At 38.3% G+C, this 20,867-nt stretch overlaps 1 protein-coding gene across 6 annotated transcripts in view; it reads right to left on the bottom strand.

Moving 5' to 3' along the window:
• Positions 1-20,867, bottom strand: part of LIX1 (limb and CNS expressed 1) — a 63,803-nt gene that overhangs the window by 38,103 nt on the left and 4,833 nt on the right. For 2 of the 6 annotated variants that reach the window (XR_012376915.1, XM_073888511.1), the window contains one exon: positions 11,456-11,543. The exons of 2 other annotated variants lie outside the window; for them this stretch is intronic. Coding sequence is in view for 2 of the 4 variants with exons in the window: in XM_073888511.1 (XP_073744612.1) it covers positions 11,456-11,543 (88 nt within the window). In the remaining 2 variants the exon portion in view is untranslated. Of the gene's footprint in view, positions 1-11,455; positions 11,544-13,817; positions 13,868-16,547; positions 17,102-20,867 lie in introns of those variants that run through there. 2 more of the 6 variants (XM_073888522.1, XM_025866604.2) reach the window with 2 other exon arrangements.

A 20,867-nucleotide genomic window follows, 5' to 3' on the forward strand; every position in this document is an offset into this window, starting at 1 on the left:
GGCAAAGCTCTGCCTAATGTAGGAATTCTTTACACAACACTATTGACAGCTGCCTATCTGGTTTATACCTGAACAAATGGAAGGACCTGGTACTTGGCACACCTTGAGGCAGCCCATTTCAACTCCTAATGGTTCTACCTATTGTGAAAAGATCCTTCTTGGGAGGAAGCTGAAATCTGCTTTCCTGTGAGGTTCATGCAAATCGTCTATTTCTCATTTCTGGGGCCTCACAGAAGTTTATACCCTTATCCACATGAGAGTCCACCGCTTGCACAAAGGCAATATAGGACATCTGTTGTTTTTGCCTGCCTGGGAACAGCACAAAGGTTTTCCTTAAACAATCATCTTTCCTTCAACCATGTCCTCTCCAGGGTTGAGGGATGGGGCTTTGACCAAAGCCAAGTCATTTAGAACCAATGAATGCGTCCAGGACTTCTGTTGGAAATGTTTGAAGATGAGATTCTCCTTTTTCCCTAGGGTTGCTGGGGTAATAGGAGGTAAGTGTGGCACAGTCGAAGCAAGGGGGAAACTTGGCTGAGAAGAAAGCCAACGGAGAGAAGGGTAGAACCAAGAGATGCAGAAAGAAAGACTAAGTTCTGACGGCATACTTTGAGCCCCTGAGCCAACATATCTGCTTTTTCCTTTAATCATTTTGAACTGGTGTCTCTCACATGTATCTGAGAGTATACTAAAACAAACAACTCTCAGCCTTCCTCAAAGTTCTAGATTAAATTGTTTTTGTTTTTCCATTCTTTGCATAACGTGGTGTCTATGCCCTTTGGCCTCCTAAAAACATTCCTAACTGTTCTTCAAAATGTTGGGCTTTAATATTTTTCAGGGTGTCAGGAAAGTCACAGAGTTTGACCTGGAGGCAAAAACAACGCATAACCACTTTCTAAGCTGTTTACTAGAGCACCTGGCTCCTTTACCTCATTCCTAGGTCACGGATCAGCTTCACAGTGTATAGTTCAGGCAAATTCTCAAAATGCCTAAGGAATTAGATGCCTGTGTATATTTTAAAACTGTAGTGTTCAGTATTTAAGAAGTGTTTTGGAAAAAAAAACTGGGAAAAGGTAAGACTGTCAGAGGGGATAATTGAATTAACTAAAAAGTACATGTTGAAATGGTCAAGGTGACATTGGTCATTACAGAGTTTTTCATTCATTCAAAAATATTTAATAATATTTTCTATCAGTTGACGCATTTCAAAATATAATTTTTATATCCTAAACTGTATTTTTGCTTCCCATCTTCCCCTGCTGCCCAACTCTAAGAAAACAAGGATTTTTGAGCTGGTTGACTTGCATTTCTACTTGCAGGTGATCTCCAGAATTCAGCAGGATGTCCTAAAGATTGAAACCTAAAACCAAAGCCAGCCTTTGCTCTGATAGTCAACAAGGCATATTAGCCTGCTATTTTAAGTTAGTTCATTGTTGAATGAATTTTAGCTGAGAACTGGCATAGGAAGATGAAGACTCATGATTGTCTAGGTGAAATGAACACGAGAATTTTGGCATGTAAAGCTACGTGGATTAAAGAGTTCAGAGGTATGTACTAGGTAGAATTCTACATGAATAAAAGTAGCAGTTTTCAAATTTTTCATTCTGCAACCTTGGAAGACTTCTTTGATAGTCCTATGCATGTCATCACCTCTAAAGAGTACAACGTATGTACATGCACACACACAATCCATCTTTCTATCTCTATCTCCTCTTGTCGACTGGAAAACCAGATGAATGGAGTGCAGAGGGAAGAGGGCCAGCTTGTTATTTGGAATTCCAAAGATCAGTATATCAGAGGATGCTCTATTTAAAAAACACATGCTCCTTTATATTTTTGAAGTAGCAACAACAAGGTTCATGGACAATGTCAAAGAAAATGCAAGCAGAAGCTCAAGTTCTGCTGAAGAAAAGCACAGGTTTGAAGAGATGCCTCATTACACAGTTTAGTCCCTAGGAGCAGTTGCACTTCAGTGCTCAGCCAGTGATCCTGCCTTCCTTATTTCAGAACAGATTTGGGCTACCAAGCATGTGATATCCATCCCCACATCTAGCGACCCATCAGCACAAGTGCCCAGTTCCATGTTATTTTTTCCAGTCTCAAATGGCATTGTTCTAGTAGTAATTCTCTTCACCTCCTATTTTTATTCACACCTTCTCAGCAGTCAAAAGTATGCTTTAGATAAGGAATAAATGAATCAATCAATCCATCAATTAAATGAAATACCCTTGGGACTATATTGGACTACTAGTTATTAATATTATCCTATTGTGGAGAAACTGCTAGAAAAAATATTTTATATCACTATCTCTGCTTCCTTATCTTCCATTCATTTTTAACCCTCCACAATCTGACTTTCTTCTAAACTTTATTGCACAGAAACTGTTATGGCAAATATCACCAATTCCTAATTTTCAGTCTTTATGTGTTTGACCTCTAGCTGCATTTTTACACAGCTGATCAGTTTCTTCTAGAAACTCTCATACCCCTAGGCTTTTCTGACAGTATTTGTCCTGATTCTGCTTTTCTATTTTTAATTATTTCCTCTCAAATTCTTGTGTGGGTTTCTCTTCCTCTGCTCACCCCTCATGTTGATTTGAATAAATGTCTTTTCTTGCTCTCTTTCTGCCATTCTCCTTAAATGACATAACTTATCTCCATTACTCCATCCACCATAATATAAGCTGACAGTTTCCACACCCTTCTACTATAACTTCAACTTTGTTAATAGATACTTCTTTGTTAGATGTGACACAAATTCAACATTTCCCGAGCTCAACTCATTTTCTTTCCCATAAACTCTTCTCTTCCTCCTGAATTACTTAGAAAGTAATATTATCACCTACCCAGTCACCTAAATCAGAAACCTGGCAGGAACCTTAAACTTCATGTCCTCTTTCCTTCCTAATAATTAATGCCCAAGTTTTATCAATTCTATATCCTGATGCTTCCCATAGTTCTCTTTCTTTCTTTCTTTCTTTCTTTGAGAGAGAGAATGAGAGAGAGAGAGAGCATGAGGGAGGAAGGGTCAGAGGGAGAAGCAGACTCCCCGCTGAGCAGGGAGCCCGATGTGGGACTCGATCCCGGGACTCCAGGATCATGACCTGAGCCGAAGGCAGTTGCTTAACCAACTGAGCCACCCAGGCGCCCTCTCACTTCCTTTCACCAATTCATACTGCCATTGCTTCAGTGGTTCATATCTCACCAAATATACAACAATATCCTCCTGAATTCCATTATTCTCCTATCCAACATATCCTCCAATTATTTCCCAGGTAATCTAAATCTCATAGCTCATCAAATCACTCATAAAATCCTTCTGTGAGTTCTTCATTACCTACAAGATAAATAACTCCTTGGCAACGCATAGAAGACCCTATGTCTTGATGCGCTTTCTCATTCCATATTTCTCTCCTCAGGTCACCTTCCAGGCTTCATATACTTCCATGATTTCTATGCTACTGGCAAGCCCTTTACTTCCATTCCTACACGTAGAATGCCCTTTTCTCCACTGACTATTGTCTTCCTAGATGGCCTACTCATCTTTTAAGATTAACCTCCAGCATCAGCTACTTAAAAATAAAAACAAAAACAAAATAATCACTAAACCCTTGATACAGAAACTGCAGTGCTTGAAGAAGCAGCCCGGATATCACCAAGGGACTTGTTAGAAATGTAGGATTTCAGGCCCCACCCCAGGCCTACTGAACCAGAATCTGCATTTTTAATAAGGTTCTCAGGCAATCTGATGTGCTTTGAAGCTTGAGAAGCCTTGTTGTAGGAACAAGTTGTTATTTTCATCTCCTTTATTAAATCTATCTATTATATTCCAGGCACTATGCATTTTCTCATTTAATTTTTACAATATCCCCTAGAAATGGGTATTATCATCCACAACTTACAGATTAGAAATTAAAGATGCTCAAGGTATAATCACACAGCTACAAAGTCTTAGACCTGGAATCTTCAACCTACTGCTGTCTGAATGCACAGTCCATGCTCTTTGTTCATTCCAAGACATTCTCTAATTATTACAGAATTTAAGTTGTTTTCATGTGTGTCTACTCTACTGGAGATGGTGCTCTTGCGAGGAAGAATTATATCATTTTTCCCACAGTATCTGGAACATGGTAGGAGCATAATAAATATTAGTGGAGTGTTTGAATATCATCAAAGTATAAGAAATGTGCTGCATTTGTGAGGCTGTTGGCAATATGAGGCTCTCCACAAGAATTACTTCACCTATGTTTTCCCAGGGGCCATTTTTTGGACACCTGTTCTTGACAAAGTCAAATAAAGCAAAGGTCAATATTTGTATATTTTCATACAAGTGATATGACATGTTTCCAGCTTGGAACTGTCCCATTGAATAAGTGGTCTCTGTCCATGTGAACAGGTATACTGATAACCAATCTCCAGTCAACACTTTGCTCTGCTTTAAAGCAATGGTGTAAATGCTCACTGATTTTATGCCTCAGAAAGGGCTGTGACTAGGCCTCCCACTCTAGTCCCTCTCTTCAAGTAAAGATGACTAGAGGAGGAAAACAAGAGGAACAAGAGGAAATGACAAAAGACTGAAGAAGGGCTTGGACTGGCTTTCTGGGCAGAGGGACATAAGCAAAAGTACAGGTCAAGTCTCTCTGCGTGATTGTGCCTTCCACCTTAATGTCAAGGAGCTATAGTCTGGAACATATCCTTTTTGGTTATGCATTAGTTCTCTCAAAGTTTAGTAAAGTTCTTTTTAAAAAAGTTTTTATTTTGTCTCAATGGACACTGAAGTAAAAGGGATTTATCCACAGCCAGGACAAGATAAATTGGTCATCCATAGTGAACCTGGACACAACATGAAAGAGGTAATGCATCTGCAGCTGGAAACTGGGAGAAAGCAGGTGGCTAACAATTTGCCTGATGCTGGAGTCAGGACAAGCTGAAGAGCCCTCCTAGTTCAGGGATTAACACCCACAGGTCATCTGGTGGTCTTACCTTTATCAAGGTAACTGATGTTAAACTGGTAAAATTACTATAAAGATGTAGAATATCAAATGGCTGAGACTAGGGATGTGGGAGGAAGTAGAGAGAGAGAGAATTGTTGGGGAGATCCTAAGAATAACAGCATGAAATCCAGTTCATTTTTGTGACTTCTATCAGTTTATAACATCTAGAGTAAAGAAAACAATTTAACCTCTGAATTTACTTTGCTCATCAAACTTCTTAATCCATTGCATTTCCCCAAATTGCTTTCTCAGACACAAGTGATTGATCCTGATATGGACTAAATTTTTGTGCCTCCTACCTCTCCCCTCTGTCCCCTACCCCCCAATTCATATGTTGAAGCCCTAACCCACAGGATGATGGTACTAGAAGGTGGGGTCTTTGGGAGGTAATTAGGTTTAGATGAGGTCATGGGGCTGGGGCTCCCATGATGGTATTAGTGCCCTTATAAGAACAGACAGAGACACCAGAGCTGCCTCTCTTGGCCATGTGAATATATAGCAAGAAGGCAGCCATTTGCAAGCCAGGAAGAGGTCTATCACCAGGAAGCAAATGTGCTGACAACTTGAACTTGGACTTCCCTGCCTTCAGAACTGTGAGAAAATAAATTTCTGTTATTTAAGCCACCCAGTCTATGGTATTTTGTTGCAGTAGCCTGAGCTGACTAACACAAACCTCTTTAGCAGTTTTGAATATTTTGTGTATCAACAGGACAATTTGCAAAGTAGTTTATAGGCATTAGTGTAGTTACTTTGTCACTGTGTTTTGAAATTTGAATGTGAGAGAGTTTTGAGAGTGGTAATTCAATCCCCAAACAAATCTCTCCTGAATGAGGTTTTTGTTATTCTCCGTCTCAAGTTTTCTTTTTGATTATAAAAAGGTGAGCATTAAGGCTTTCACAAAAGGCAGCTGACCAGTGAAGACATCCAACAATGTGGAATACCTTGACCATCCAACCTTTGACCTTCTCAGAAATCCTCGATCAGCTTCAGCAAAGCAGTATCTTTACTTGTCCCTGAATATATACTTTTTTTTTTTTTTTTTTTTTTTTACCTATACCTTGGTTCAAGTTCTCCCAGGAGTGCTGTTTCTGCCCCTCCCCTCTATCCATCCAATTTACTCCCAAACTTCAGGGGAAATACCATCTATTCCATCATGCCTTACTCACGGGTTCCAGCCCACATGAATCTCCTTTTCTGAGCTCTCATTCCATTAGTGGTCCTGTGTCTTAGCACTTAATCTCCTCTAAACCATGCTAATGAAATGGATGTGGTGTTCCAGGCTAAATTGATCAAGTCAGACTTGGCTGGACTTCTTTCTGGCCAGAGGAATGAAATGCCTTGTGATAACAATTCATCTTACAAAATACAGTTTTCTATTACTTAACTCACAGCAGACTGTGAGAATCTGGAGGGCAGGGACTCTGGTTCTTTTTTCTCTCTAGCCTCCTTGGTACCCAGCACAGGGCTATTCACCTACAAGCAACTGTTGAATTCACTTGGAATATAAGAAAACCACATTTCTGAACCATTTGAGTGCAACTGAATGAATGTGTAGAAGGTAAGTGAAGTCATTATGATTCCTGGAGGGGTTGAGACTTCCTTCTCAAATAGGAAGTTTCATGTATGAACCACCATGGTGCTCACACAACATGGATGTGGTGGTGGCAGCCATGCCTCAGCTGGAGATGGTGGAGTAGGTGCAGAAAGATCAAGCCTGGTCAGAGTAGACATATGATTGTTTGTCACTTTCTAGCTAGGTCTTTATTTTCATAATAACTAGGGTTTAGGAAAATCCTGAATGGAGATCGTGAGTAATTTTATCTTGGAGTGCCAACCCTAATCCATTTATGTTGACTGTCTGAAACAGCATGTTGAAAAGGATATGAAAGTAGCTTCTGAAATTAATGGAACAGAACACCATAATTAACCAGCATTGTGGCACTGGCATGGTTTATCTGATGACCCTGACCTTGATGATATGAAGTAAAAAAAAAAAAAGTTCAAAACAGGCTTCTTCCCATAAACATTTACTGATTGCAGACATAATATATGCATAATATAATTAGTGAAGAAAATATTAGAGTGCTACATTGTAGAACAGAGATGATTTTAAAGTAATATATAAAACCTAAAAATTTATGGCACAGTACTTAAATCAATTCAGGGGGGGAAGCAAATGAATGTGGGCTGAAAAATTCAGGAAAAATCTGCCCTGGAGGAAGGCCTAACCTGAGCCACTTCAGAAGAATGAGATCTAGACCATGATACGAGAGAAGTTGTTCTCCCAAAGGAGTAAGGATGGCTTGACAAAAAGAGTAAGAATACTAGTAATGCCTCAGCCAAGGAATTGTGTAAGAGGGGCATAGGAAAGGGGTATGATTTGACAGGAGACAGGATAAGGGGAGTTAGCTTCTAATAACTGGAAATCAAGCCCACTGTCCTAGTGCCCTAGCTTTACCTTAGTGGGTAAGAATGGCAGGAGCAGAGTCCCTTGCCCTTTGTCTTTGCCTAAGGTGCTGTGCTGCTTGTGGTGGCTCCATCCAAGAGGCAGGGCCCAGACACTGGGAGAGAATGTATGGGTGCTCTTATAGATCTGGGTGACCCCAAAGAGAAAGTTTCTGGGAGGAGTTTGGGAATAAAAATCTATGAGAAGTGGGTAGGGGATGAGACAAACAAGGGAAGTCTCATTTTGCAGCCTGGAAGGAGCACAAAGCCCCTTCAGACAAGATCATCAATAACTGGATACTCAGAGGGCTTTTATCCTACAAATTCAGAGCTTGTCATTTTCATGGATTGGATGCGATAAAGATGCCAATAGGGACACATGATTTATGTTTTCATATGGGCATTCTGAGATGTACAGAATGTAAATGCCCCATGGATTATAGAGTATGTTAGAGAAGAGTCCTCAAATACAGTCACTGGTTCAAACACAGTAACATGTGTACCGCATCTTGTCTCTCTACCTTTTATCAACCAGCAGGCAATTTACTTAGTAGTTAAAAGCAAGGAATCTGGAGCCAGAATGCCTGGGTTTGAATCCTGTCTTTACCACTCTAAGATACCTACCTAACTGCTCCAGTTCTATCTGTAAATGCAGTACTTCCTATACAGAATTTCTGTAAGGCTTAAATGGGAAATGCTCAGAATAGAGCTTTACACATAGTAAACACGAGAGTGTTAGCTATTTGTGGTTAAAGAAGGTGAAGGAAGAAAGGAAATGGCATGATTATATGCTTGCATATTGCATCTTTGAAACTGTTCCTGGATTGGAAACCATATCGTTAAACATTTTAAAAAAGTCTACACATCTGAAAATTCTCTAATTTTACACGTTGTGCTATTTACTTCCAAAATATGTAAAGAGTTCAGAGATGGAAAAGAGAAGGCTCTTTTGATATTATTCACTAATAAAGTCAAAGCTTCATAATAGCCAGAAAGTAAATGGATGAAATGCTACATCTCAAAATCTGGAAATAGGGATGTTTGTCCAAATTATTCTCTTTCTAATGGATGCTAAAGGCAACTGCTCGTAGCAGAAACAATGAAAGGAGCTAACTTTTATTTAAAATTAATGTTTAATGACTGCTTATGCTTCAGGAAAATAGAAACATTATAGTTCCTTGCCCAGTTCAATTACTTAATATGAGATTAGTCCTACATGAGAGTCATTTGTCAGCAAAAAGGGCTCTTAAAAGTATGTTATAAATCTATCCAGAAAAAAAGAACCACTTTCTTTTTGCCTTACAGAGAAAAAATTCTAGCTGTGTAAAATACCCCTTGCCAAAACAGTTAAAGACAAATTGGAAAGGCTACCATTTAAGATAAATCATTAAAAGGCTTTCAAGATGATTAACATATTTTCAAATTGATTCTCTGCCTCCAAACAGATGGATTTATGTTATGGAATATTTTAATATAATCTTTAAATTAGCCTTAGCAGGTGATATTTTAAAATAAAGTTAATTAGTATTTTCTATTCTAGCAATTCGATCATGTACAACATATTCTTGCCAAATGTGATTTCCTAGATTTTTTTTTTTGAGGAAAAATAGAAAAAGGACCCCCAAATAATTTAGGGGGCAGGCTAAAGGTGTGATGCCAATTTATGATTCGTGCCAAATGGGTTGTAAAATGGGGTATCTTTGGGTCTTGTGGTTGGCTTGGTAAACTCCAGGACACTGACCAAGACCTAGTTGTCTAATCATTTATAGCCATCTTCAGGCCCTGCGAGGTTTTGTTCAGGCTAATGGAATCTTGCTGACACGGCTTGCGTGTCAGGTCAGGTACAACTTGCAGGAATCTTGGGTCCCTTTTTCTTATGTGTAGATACTTTTTCAAAGATAGCTACAGCTACACTGAAGGACTGAGACAGCTTGGAGTCTTACTTTGTTCCAGGAGAGGAACTTTCTTTTAGTAAAATGTTCGAGAGTCAGCACCTAGCTCTTCCAGCAGCTGGAAAGCTGGTTTTGTTTCTCCTTTCGTTTGCTTTATCTTTTCTTCTGCTCTGGTCCCATGCGCTTCCCTGAATACTTTTCTTGAGGGAATTATCCTTTGGGTTGTTTTACAAAGTTAACCTCTTGGGATATTGTCCAAAATATGCAAAAAGTATCTCATTCTTTTTGGTTTAATTTTCACCTTCAAAATTTAAAATTGCTGAACTGTAAATGATTTGGGGGGAAATCTAAGTGACATTTCTTTTTTTCTTTTAAAGATTTTATTTATTTATTTGACAAAGAGAGACACAGTGAAAGAGGGAACACAAGCAGGGGGAGTGGGAGAAGGAGAAGCAGGCTTCTCGCCGAGCAGCGAGCCCAATGTGGGGCTCGAGCCCAGGACCCTGGGATCATGACCTGAGCCGAAGGCAGACGCTTAACGACTGAGCCACCCAGGCGCCCCAGTGACATTTCTTTTTTATATCTTTGGAAGTACTGGGTAATTTTTTTTTAAGAAGGCAAAGGGGAGAGAATATGAAGGAGCAAGAAAGGGATCACAAAGACAAAATAAAATAAAAGATCATTAAGTGTACCAGAATTTAACAGCATCAACATGCCTCAGTTTCCATGTGTAGTTTATACATGTACCATGGTCAGATGATGTCATCCAATCACAAAAACTACATAAAATAAAAACCTGATGTAATCTATTTAACCAATCAGGAAGTATACGTCTTTCCCATGTTCCATCAGGCACTGACATTACACTGTATTTAGGAGACTTTGTAGGACTGTTGATTTTAGATAACTAATCAAAGATTAAAAAAATAAAAGCAAACACTGGTTGTTTGCTGACCAATTCTGTTTAGTTAAAATGATCAATCTGTGCAAATGTGCCTTTAGGCTTACAATGTACTCTGCCTAGGAAAAGTCATTATAAGAAAGCCCTTCACGACTCTGAAATAGCTCTCTAACTAGGGTTTATGTACAAGTTCAAGGCATAGATAGAGTTTTGACCTAAAGCGCATGGTGCACACACAGTCTTTGGTGACCCACAGTTGAGGTTAGACCCTGAAAATGACTATAAGGACTGACAATCTAAATTACTGTGCCAATGTGGTGTATAGAATGATTTAGGGTGCTCTACCATGGCCAACCCAAGACAGTGCTCTGGGCAAATTGTCTGAGGTGGCTGTGTTAATTTCCGGAGCCCCTTCTTCCTCCATACTGTTTCATTTGGCTGTCAGTTTTACCTTGCATGCAATTAAGCTGTGATTAAGGTGTCAGTGGATTTTGTTTTAGAAGGTACAAGTTTATTTTATAGTAAAGGAGAACACCTGACAATAGGAAAAATCTTCCTTCTTTCTTGTGAGGGAGAAAACCAACCAATCAGCAACCAAAAAATGTCTTTTGTGCACCTGCTAGGGAGGGCACATGGAAGAGCAAGATATGGCTTTGCCCTCCTGGGACTTCCACCTCAGGTGTGGACAAAAACATGCCAGCAAAGCTGTAACTCATAATGTACAAGAGAAATGTAAACTACATTGTATAGGCTATGAGTGCCAAAGGAGTGGTGACTCAGTGACAGGTTCCCACAGCTGCCTAATGGGATGAGATCAAAATAGGGATCAACTGATTATCATCGCAGTAGGAAAAAAAAAAGCGAAACCATAATTCAGACAGCATTCCATGGACAGCAAAGAAAGAATACAGAGAACCACAGGGAGTGTAATAATTGACTATTTTGTCAATATTAAACTTTCAATAAGAATCTTTTTTTCCTTTTTCTTTTAAAATAAGATTGTTTTAACTACCTTGACAGACTAAACTTACATGAGCATTTGAACATAGACGAAAAGAAGTGAGAGCCTTTGGGGTTAAAACTTCAATATGAAATGTATTAAATACAGAAGATTCTTTTATGAAAGTCTTCTAAAGTTGTCTTACATTTCTTAAATCAATCTGTAGCACATAATCAGTAAAACCGTATCATTTAAACAGAAAAATCATGACTTAGAAACTCACCCGTGTGCAGCTGTATCCTATTATGGCTGTAACTTAACACATGAGTTTCAGAAGTTGTTAAAGTTGAGATCAGGCTAACAAATCTTAACTGTTAAAAAAAAAAGCCTACAGTGAGATGAGACAGCAGACCATGAAGGACTAGATTTGATCACAGGTTGAATGTCGATCATAGTTTATTTTGATTTGTTAAATCTTACTTATATATTAAAAAATAAATGTATCAGGACAGATGGCCATTAAGTGATCAAGAGGCCACTTATTTTTTTTTTCCATTTTGAAAAATTTTTCTCTGGGGCTGAGACTTTCAGTATTTAAATCTATCAAATGTATATATACTGAAAAAAGGATTAGAGAACAGTGCTTATGCCACTAATAGCTGAACTGAAATCTGCATTTGTCTCTTAGTATAATTAAAATAAAACTAATTGTATCCTGTAATAAAGTAAAACTAGCATTTGAATAGGCTTCAGTTCACAGTTTAGATGCTAAAATGATCAGAATTCAAATTATTGTAATTAAGATGCAGTTGTTAATCCAAAATAAGCTAGTGAGCAGTGGAGGGTTTGTTTTATTTTTCCTTAACCATATATTTTTAGGCACACTTTATGTGGTGGAATGCAATGCAATATGTGAAGAGATTTTACTGCACAAGTACCTTCATCCCTTACATCCTACTCCATTCCTTTCTGTGAAATGCAAAAACCATAAATGTATCATCAAATTTATAGATTTCAGATAACTACACTAAAAAGCATGGGACAGAGAAAATACTTTACTCTTGAGGACTTTTGCTCTCTTGGGTTGCATACAGCCAGATTCATGATTACTAAGATGTTTTTAATAGCTCTATAGTCTGGTCCAGTTTTTTCAAAGGGTAAAAATGTACTTTTTGAAGTAGTCACCTATCTGATATAAATAAAAACTTTCATGCAGAAAAATCTTTCCTAAATGGAAATTAATGCACCTCAAATATGTGAGAAATTTGCTTCTAATTGTGAAATGTTTAGTAACGGTTTCTTCTCACTTTTTCATTATGAAATTTGGGCAAACATATTAATGAAATCTAACATCACTATCAGTCAATGCTGGAAACCAACAGATTCTCAAGGCTTCAGTGACAATGAAGATCATATTTTTTAACAATCTGTTTTAGGAAAGTTTGCCTTGATTTTGGCTTTCAGTTAGTCAAACTGATTTCTCACTACAGCCATGTTTACATTTGCAAATTTTGCATCTTGTGTGAATGGGCAGGAGGGCAAGAGGATTTCTGCTGTTGAAAAAGCTGCAATTCTTCCTAACTTAGTATCGGGAATGTACCTTCAACACATGTCAATATACTATTTTTCCCAACGCAACATAACGCCATAAACTTGCAGATATAATCTAGCATCACTGTTAACGCCAATGGCTCCCTGTTGCCTGCACTTCTGCGTGATTCCACCTGCCTTTACAGCCTTGTCTCCACCTTCCCCAATGCAGTGTTTTTGTATTGCCTGATAGGTCTTTGGACAAGCTCTTTTCTCCTCAAAAATGCCCTTCCCCTCCGACTCTCCTGTCACATTCCTGTTCAGATGTGCCTATTTAATGGGTTCTCTCCATATTTCCAGAAGAGTTCATTTCAATGCCCACTCCCTCACCCCCCATTTTTCCATGACAGCACAAATGACAAGGTAATGTAACACTTCTGAGAGGCAATGTCTTGTAGAGGCTAAAGATGAGGAGTTGGAATATAGCATTTGAATTCTGGCCCTATCACTCTTTAACAGTGTGACCTTGGGCAAGCTACTTTAACTTCCAGGAGACTCAGTTCCCTCACCTACAAATAACAGTAGTACTTACATTACTGGTTTGTTGTGAATAAATGTTCCTAGCATAGTGCCTGTCATCGCATGGTGAGGAGTTGATATGCTAGTATTACTATGAATGGATAAAGAGCAAGCCCAAAGATGGCAGATAAGCATATTATACTGTTATGTGAAGAGTTAACTCTCAGAGTAGAATCTGAAAGTGCAGCCATCTTGAAATCACAGGAATTTCCTTTGAAAAAGCACATGAGGAACTGTCAAGCAGTGGCAAACAAATAGTAAGCTCACACACACACTTTCAAAAGAGCTGACAAGGGCTGCTTTTAGGATAGCTCATCTTTGGTTGTGACACATGACAAATGAAAAGAAACTGGATGTTGAACAAAGCCAGGAATGGAAGGCAACATGGAGCTATGCCTTAATTTCCCTGCAAAGAGATTCTGTCTGGTGGTTTGGAGACTCCTAGAGCTACTTGTTACAAATTTGAGACATTTAGGCAGTGGAGAAAAACAGTCCAGTGTCAGTTTAGATGAGCAAATTTCAAATTGAGAGCCCACCTTATTTAAAATGCCTTTCCATTATTTTTCATTTGAAATGTGAAATAGTTCTGGAAAAAAGCAAAAAATTGTTATAGAATTCAATTCCTTCCAGGAAAGAAAATAAAAAACAAAGCGCAACTACTGCCAGATGAACACCTTGTCTAAAACAAATGAGAGATTGCATTGCAAAATGCCACTTGGAGGGCCTCCTTGGTGGAAAAAAGCATCCAAATAATATCTCCTTAAATGAATGTAACTATCCCCATGTGTATCGGTCTCAGACTAGAAAACTCTCTGGGTGCTTTTCTTGACCAACTTGAAGAGAAAATTCAATTTACAATTCCTTGTTTTTAAATAAATCAAAAGCCATTGAAGGCAAAAAAAGTTAATCAAATGATCATTTACATCCCTTGTATCATGTGTTTCCAAAGAATGAAGAGAGAAAAAAACCTGCCCTTGCATTTATAGAAATTAAGAAAAGCATTTTGAGAGAGAGAGAGAAAGAGATTGAGAGAGAGAGAGTGTGTGTTAATGCTCTTTGTTCAACTGTCCTGGGTTTTAAAAATTCTTGGATTGGCTTTTCAACTTGCAGGAAAGCAAGGTAGCAATTTTTCTTAAGGATTTGGCAGTGATGTACTCAAGTGCTTAGCTCTGTCCTCCTGGCAGGGAGACTGGATTGGGGTGGGGGAAAAGGGGCCACAAGTAACAAGTAACAGGAGGCTGCTCAGAACCTGCTGTTCAGGGCTGATGGCAACTTTTTACAAGCTGTGTAAAAGATGAGTGTGGTGGCAGCAGCTTATGGGTGTGCCAAAGAAAATGAGTCTGTGTGCTAAACTCTGGCACATGCACGACAGGCTGCCAAGGCATGGCATAACCCCCAGGCAGACTTCTGATGTTCTCCCCCAGAAAGTGAGTAAGGCTGTTCCCATTTATTCCATGAGGATGGTGAGTGGTTGGATGTTTCAATGTTATAAGAAGTGCTGGTACAGAAATTTGCCATTTGGCTTACTTTCATTTAGTCATTTTTCAGATTAGAAATACCTGAGTGGAGAGGATCAGCTGTTTAATACCTACACCTATTAAGCCATGTAAGCAGTTGCAGAGTACAGCCCATTCCAGGGTAAGCACGCAATGCTATCTGATCAAATTTAGGTTCTATGTTAATGAATGAAATATATGAAATAGGACACTTCCTTATCTTTCCATATAAAAAGTTCCTGCAAAGGTCTGGATGACAGAACATAATGTATGTTTTATTTTAATCCCTTTTCTATTTTATTCTCTCTCCTAAACTGTAAACAATTGCTGGGGTTTAGTTAAGCTTAAAAAGTGGACCATATAATTTCTGATTAAACTTCTTAAATTCACAAGAAACTCAGTGAAAAATTGCTCCTTTATTTCTTTTTACAGCTTCTACTCCCCAAACCCACAGCATAAGACCCCTGGTTCTATACAATTTATCCAAAGGTTTGAGCAGGTCAAGAGCCCTTTTACCCTTCACTAGTGAATTCAGTGCTATTGTAGGAGAAAGACATTCTTTTCTTCCCTTTTCACTGAAAGAAACACACTAAACCTGAATAGACTCCAGGCTAGTTTGGGGGAGGAGTGATTTTTATTTGTCTAGCATAGATATTGACATATGCTTGAAGACAATATCTAAAAAGAAAGAAGAAAGGAAGATAGGAAGAAAGGAAGGAAATAAAGTGCTTTAATATGCCATTGAAGGGCACATTGGTAACAATTTAATTTCTAAGAAGAAAATTTTATAGAATAAAATGGCCTAACATTTTTTTCTTTATCACACATATGAGAAATATAAACTAAAAGGACATCTGGAAACTAACATTATTCAGCAATCAGAGAGCAAAAATCCAAGCATTGATGTTTTGATGGAGACAAACATAACAAGATTCACAAAGAAAGCTGTTACTTATTGAAGAAAAAAAAATTCCATATGCATTTTACCTTTTGGGCAGTTCCATAGCAAAATTCTATTTCAGAAGCCCTTTGTAATATGAAACTCACTGTAGATAAGATACAACATGAAGATAGTCTGTTTTGCAGCAGCAGGAAATCAAATTGGTTCCAGAAACTAAGTTACATGACAAATGGTTTAATAGTATTGCTAGGATTGGAGAGCTTGATTGAATTATTTTTCATAATCATTAAAAAAAAGGATTTTGAAATAAATTTGCCATAGCTATTTGGGTTTTTTTTATGTTGCAGAGGTGGGAAGACTCTAATTTTATTGGCCTTTTAACTAAAATGTTATAATTTGTTACCAAAATTTAAGAGCTCACTGGTGATTTGTTGTTTGCTTGCAACAAAAGTTTTCAGACACAATACCTGATTTAACACAGTTAATATATGTTATTGAGGATTAAACAGGTTAACAAATACAGAATATTTATTATCATATCTAAGTTATTTTTAGTTTTAATTTCAGTAGCAATCAGCCTTGCTTTATTTAAAAAAGCATCTGGAAGAGGTTCATTAAGTCTTAGGGCAGTCTTGTATTTTAGGAAAGACTTCCAAACAGTTAGTAAGATGTATCACTGACAAAATAACCCAGCGACTAATACCCGTAGGTGAAATGAAAACATTCTCCTGACTGAAGTCAGGAACAAGTTAAGTATCACTTAGACCACAGCACACGACTACAGAGATTTAGGAGAAATCACACTTAAATAGGATGTGACTAGACGTTTAGGACTATTTTCAGAAAACTTTTTCCCCTTCAGTACTTACAGTCTTTGAAGACGAGAGCCGGGTCTCTGTGAGGCAAGACTTGGGCAATGATGTGTCTCAGGGATTCCAAGGTTCTGTCCATCTTGGGTCTGCCTGTGTGAGCCTACTGCACAGTGTCCTCATGCCTGAATTCTTGCAGTCCTGGACTGAATTTGTGCAGCTCATTGATGCACAGGATTACCAAAGAATCCCTTTTAACATCTGCCAATCAGACATTTCCCAGAATCTAAAGACCCCTCAGGGGGCCCTCCTCCCAGGCTCACTTATCTTTGTTGTATGCTGAGCTAATTAGCTCTAAAGGCTGGCTGACAGGCGGGTTCCCATTGCTTCCTTCTGTTAAACACACCCACCTACAGGCTAGCTGGGGAAGCACGCTAATCATGGGACCAGCTTTCCTCTCCAACCAGATTTTGCCTGAATGGTGTACAGCTTTCTGACTTGGGTATTTCTTTTGGTCCTCTACCTTCAAATGCGCTGTGCCCAGTATAAAAGCAAGAAGGTTATTTCTCAAGGAAATTACTTTAGTAACAAAGGAATTTCCAGTTAAGAATTAGTACAATCTAAATTCTTCTTTGGTAAAGAAGTGCTATAAAGATTATGGGTTATGCTAAGCGAAGTAAGTCAATCAGAGAAAGACATGTATCATATGACCTCACTGATATGAGGAATTCTTAATCTCAGGAAACAAACTGAGGATTGCTGGAGTGGTGGGGGGTGGGAGGGATGGGGTGGCTGGGTGATAGACACTGGGGAGGGTATGTGCTATGGTGAGTGCTGTGAAGTGTGTAAGACTGTTGAATCACAGATCTGTACCTCTGAAACAAATAATACATTATATGTTAAAAAAAGAAGAAGATATCAGGAGGGGAAGGATGAAGGGGGGGGAATCAGAGGGGGAGATGAATCATGACAGACTATGGACTCTGAGAAACAAACTGAGGGTTCTAGAGGGGAGGGGGTTGGGAGGATGGGTTAGCCTGGTGATGGGTATTAAAGAGGGCATGTTCTGCGTGGAGCACTGGGTGTTATACACAAACAACGAATCATGGAACACTACATCAAAAACTAATGATGTAATGTATGGTGATTAACATAATAAAAATTAAAAAAAGATTTATGGATATTGTCAGGGACCAGATTATATATATTTAAAGATTTATTTATTTATTTATTTTTTAAAGATTTTATTTATTTGACAGAGAGAGACACAGCAAGAGAGGGAACACAAGCAGGGGGAATGTGAGAGGGAGAAGCAGGCCTCCCACTGAGCAGCGAGCCCGATGCGGGGCTCGATCCCAGGACCCTGGGACCATGACCTGAGCCGAAGGCAGATGTCCAATGACTGAGCCACCCAGGCGCCCCTCAGATTATATTTTCTACTTGAATTCAGGAGCATCTCTTTGGGAACCAAGTTTAAATTTCTTCCCCCTCACCCAAGTTATAGTAACTTCTGATGGGTAGTGGCAAGTAAAACTTTGTGCACTGTCTTTTGGCTTGCCTGGGAATGTTGGTTTTCCTATTAATCCTTCAAGGCAACCATTCTCAGGATTGAGTTTAGTGGGATCTGATATCAGATCCTTTCACTTCCTTTCAGTTCATGGTAACTCTTTCTATTAAAATTTTCAGGAGAAGCAAAAATATATTTTTCAAAAGAATATAGTTACTAAAATATCAACAGATTTTAATAGATTTCTCTATTTCCCATACCACTCACAACAAGATAAATAGTTTTTCCACAGGAGACATAAATATAAGTCATGGGATTCCATTGTAGTAATTAGGATTTATACCAGATATAAAAGAACAGATCTTAATGGCTGTGATCTATGTTAGTTATTGAAGACTTGTTGAAGACTACTCTACTTTTACTTAAAATATTTTTCCAGAGTAGGCACAAGAGAGTGCTCTCCAATGTTCTTTCCAATTTTTGGATTCCATAATTATGTTGTATTATATGATTAACTGAAAACAGTTCTTTAAAGACAATATAAAAGTAAAATGTTTTGCATATGATAGGCTTCTTCAGCTAGTTGGTAGAAGGGTGAGCTTAATAAAAGGAAACAGAAGAAATGGGGCTGTAATAATAATTCTAATCATGACTATTACTTAGTAAATGCCCACAGGGAGTATATGTTATACACAACAGAGACATGGGGCTGCCCCACTGTGCAAAGATACTATTAAAAAAAAAAGAACTTGAAAGAAGTAGCACTTTATGTTAAGACACCCGATGCGTACTTTACATGGGTTGAGCCAAATAAGAGATCATCAGTATCCTTGCCATTCATGAGTTTATAATTTAAAAGAGAAACTGCCATTCATGAGTTTATAATTTAAAAGAGAAACTAGATGGTTTGTAGACAAAAAGCCTATTATTATACAGTGATTGGACACAATGTATAAATGAATGCAAGTACTTTCAGTGTGATACTAAATTGGAAACCAAGATATTTAAGGTTCCCATTAGAGAAACAGGAATTCTCAAAGGAATGAGACTGAAAATATAAAAATTGGTTGATGCTCAGATTTCAATCAATAAATGGACTTTTTGGGACGCCTGGGTGGCTCAGTTGGTTAAGCGTCTGCCTTCGGCTCAGGTCATGATCCCAGGGTCCTCCGATCGAGTCCCAAATCTGGCTCCTTGCTCAGCAAGGAGCCTGTTTCTCCCTCTGCCTGCCTCTGTCTCTCTCTCTCTCTCTCTGATAAATAAAATCTTAAAAAAAATACATTAAAAAATAAAATAAATGGACTTTTTATGGGCATAAATTTAATTCTAGCAGTACATAAAAATATTTTGGTTGTTTTGTGTGGTGGAACACTGAATTTTATATTAGTGAGATCTAGAATTTGATTTTTGTTACCTGTATAACTTTGAAGAAGTCACTCATCTCTGGGCTCAGAGTTCTCATCTAGAAAATTTGGGGGCTGAGTAGGATGTTTTCTTTCAGATCTAACATCTATGATTCTGTGGCTATATTACAAATGACCACAAATATTATCAAACATTTTCTAGCCTTTTACAAAGTCATACACTTGTTTCCTAAAAGCTGGACTGGTCTTTAAATAGATCACTTCTAATTCCACAGTAAACCTCATATCTTTTCAAGAATATGAGAGACACAAATTATAGGGTGAATCCAAAGATACTCATCACTAATGCTAACTCAGAGTTTGTTAAGAAAATTAATCTTAAACTTCCCCAAGATTTTTCTAAAGAAGGCAAACTATAAGAGTCTGCTTAGAGAACCCCAAAACAGCTTTGCAAAGATAATTCTATAAAAATATCATGATCTTTACTGAGTTATATTTTAAGAAATGAAAACAGAATTCTAGAAAGGGGACTGTACAACATTCCAGTTGGGTAGTAGTTTCTTCTTTCGGATCAGGTCCAAAGCTTCAGCAGAAATTTCCCAAATCCTCTGCTAAACATTTCTTCCCCTTGTCCACCCATAAAGACTTCTCACCCTAGAGTTCTGATGTAAGACATAAAAAACCAACTCAGTGGTTTCTCACTATTCTCTATACTGCAGAAAGTACCTGAAGGAGATGGAAAAGCTTAAGAAACCCCTATGCAGTATGTCTATTTCATACAGATTCTATGGTTCACATGCTAGATTTCACGGTCAACCTCAACCATCTGTAGGCCTATGCCAAAAGAAAAATTCAAGTATTAAAACAAGGGTAGATGACTACAGTGAAAACCAAAATGTTGTCTTCACACATCCTGTTAGAGTACTACCCAGAAGTGTGAGAAATGGCATCCAACTGACATATTTAGTATTCAAAACTTATTACCCAATGGTAAAAGAGGAAGGCTCAGGACAACAGCTCACTTACTAAGCTTCCAGGGAGTACAGAACTCTGAGAATGTAAGAAATCAAGGTGGTATATTTTGCACCATTTCATGCACAATGCAACAAAAAATCTATGGAAACAATAATTTTGCTGGCAAGGAAAAGAAAATTCATTCCTATCATTCCAGTAACATTTTTGTTATTAAGTGGCTCATTACAGGCATAAAAAGGGTAAGGAAGTGGGGGTCACCATTGAAATAACATCCAGCATTTTAAAACACATAATAAATACATCAAAGAATCATCTTTAGTTAAAAACAGGAAAGAACCTCCACTTTTCTCCTTGCCTCCCCACTTCATGATCTGCTCTGTCCCAGAGGAGGAGGCTGGAATAGGTAAACCAGAATGGGCCTATAGGTGAGGCTGTAGTGAAGAGGGTGAAATTCCAGGCGTGCAGGCATGCAGACTCCTCAAAGAAGAGGCCTGCAGTAACTGAGCCTGAGCCAAGTCATGGCTACTTGTCTCT

Source organism: Callorhinus ursinus, unplaced genomic scaffold (assembly GCF_003265705.2).
Source record: "Callorhinus ursinus isolate GAN/ISIS: 27379988/994484 unplaced genomic scaffold, GSC_fseal_2.0 scaffold3, whole genome shotgun sequence".
In the NCBI taxonomy this organism is placed as follows: Eukaryota; Metazoa; Chordata; class Mammalia; order Carnivora; family Otariidae; genus Callorhinus; species Callorhinus ursinus.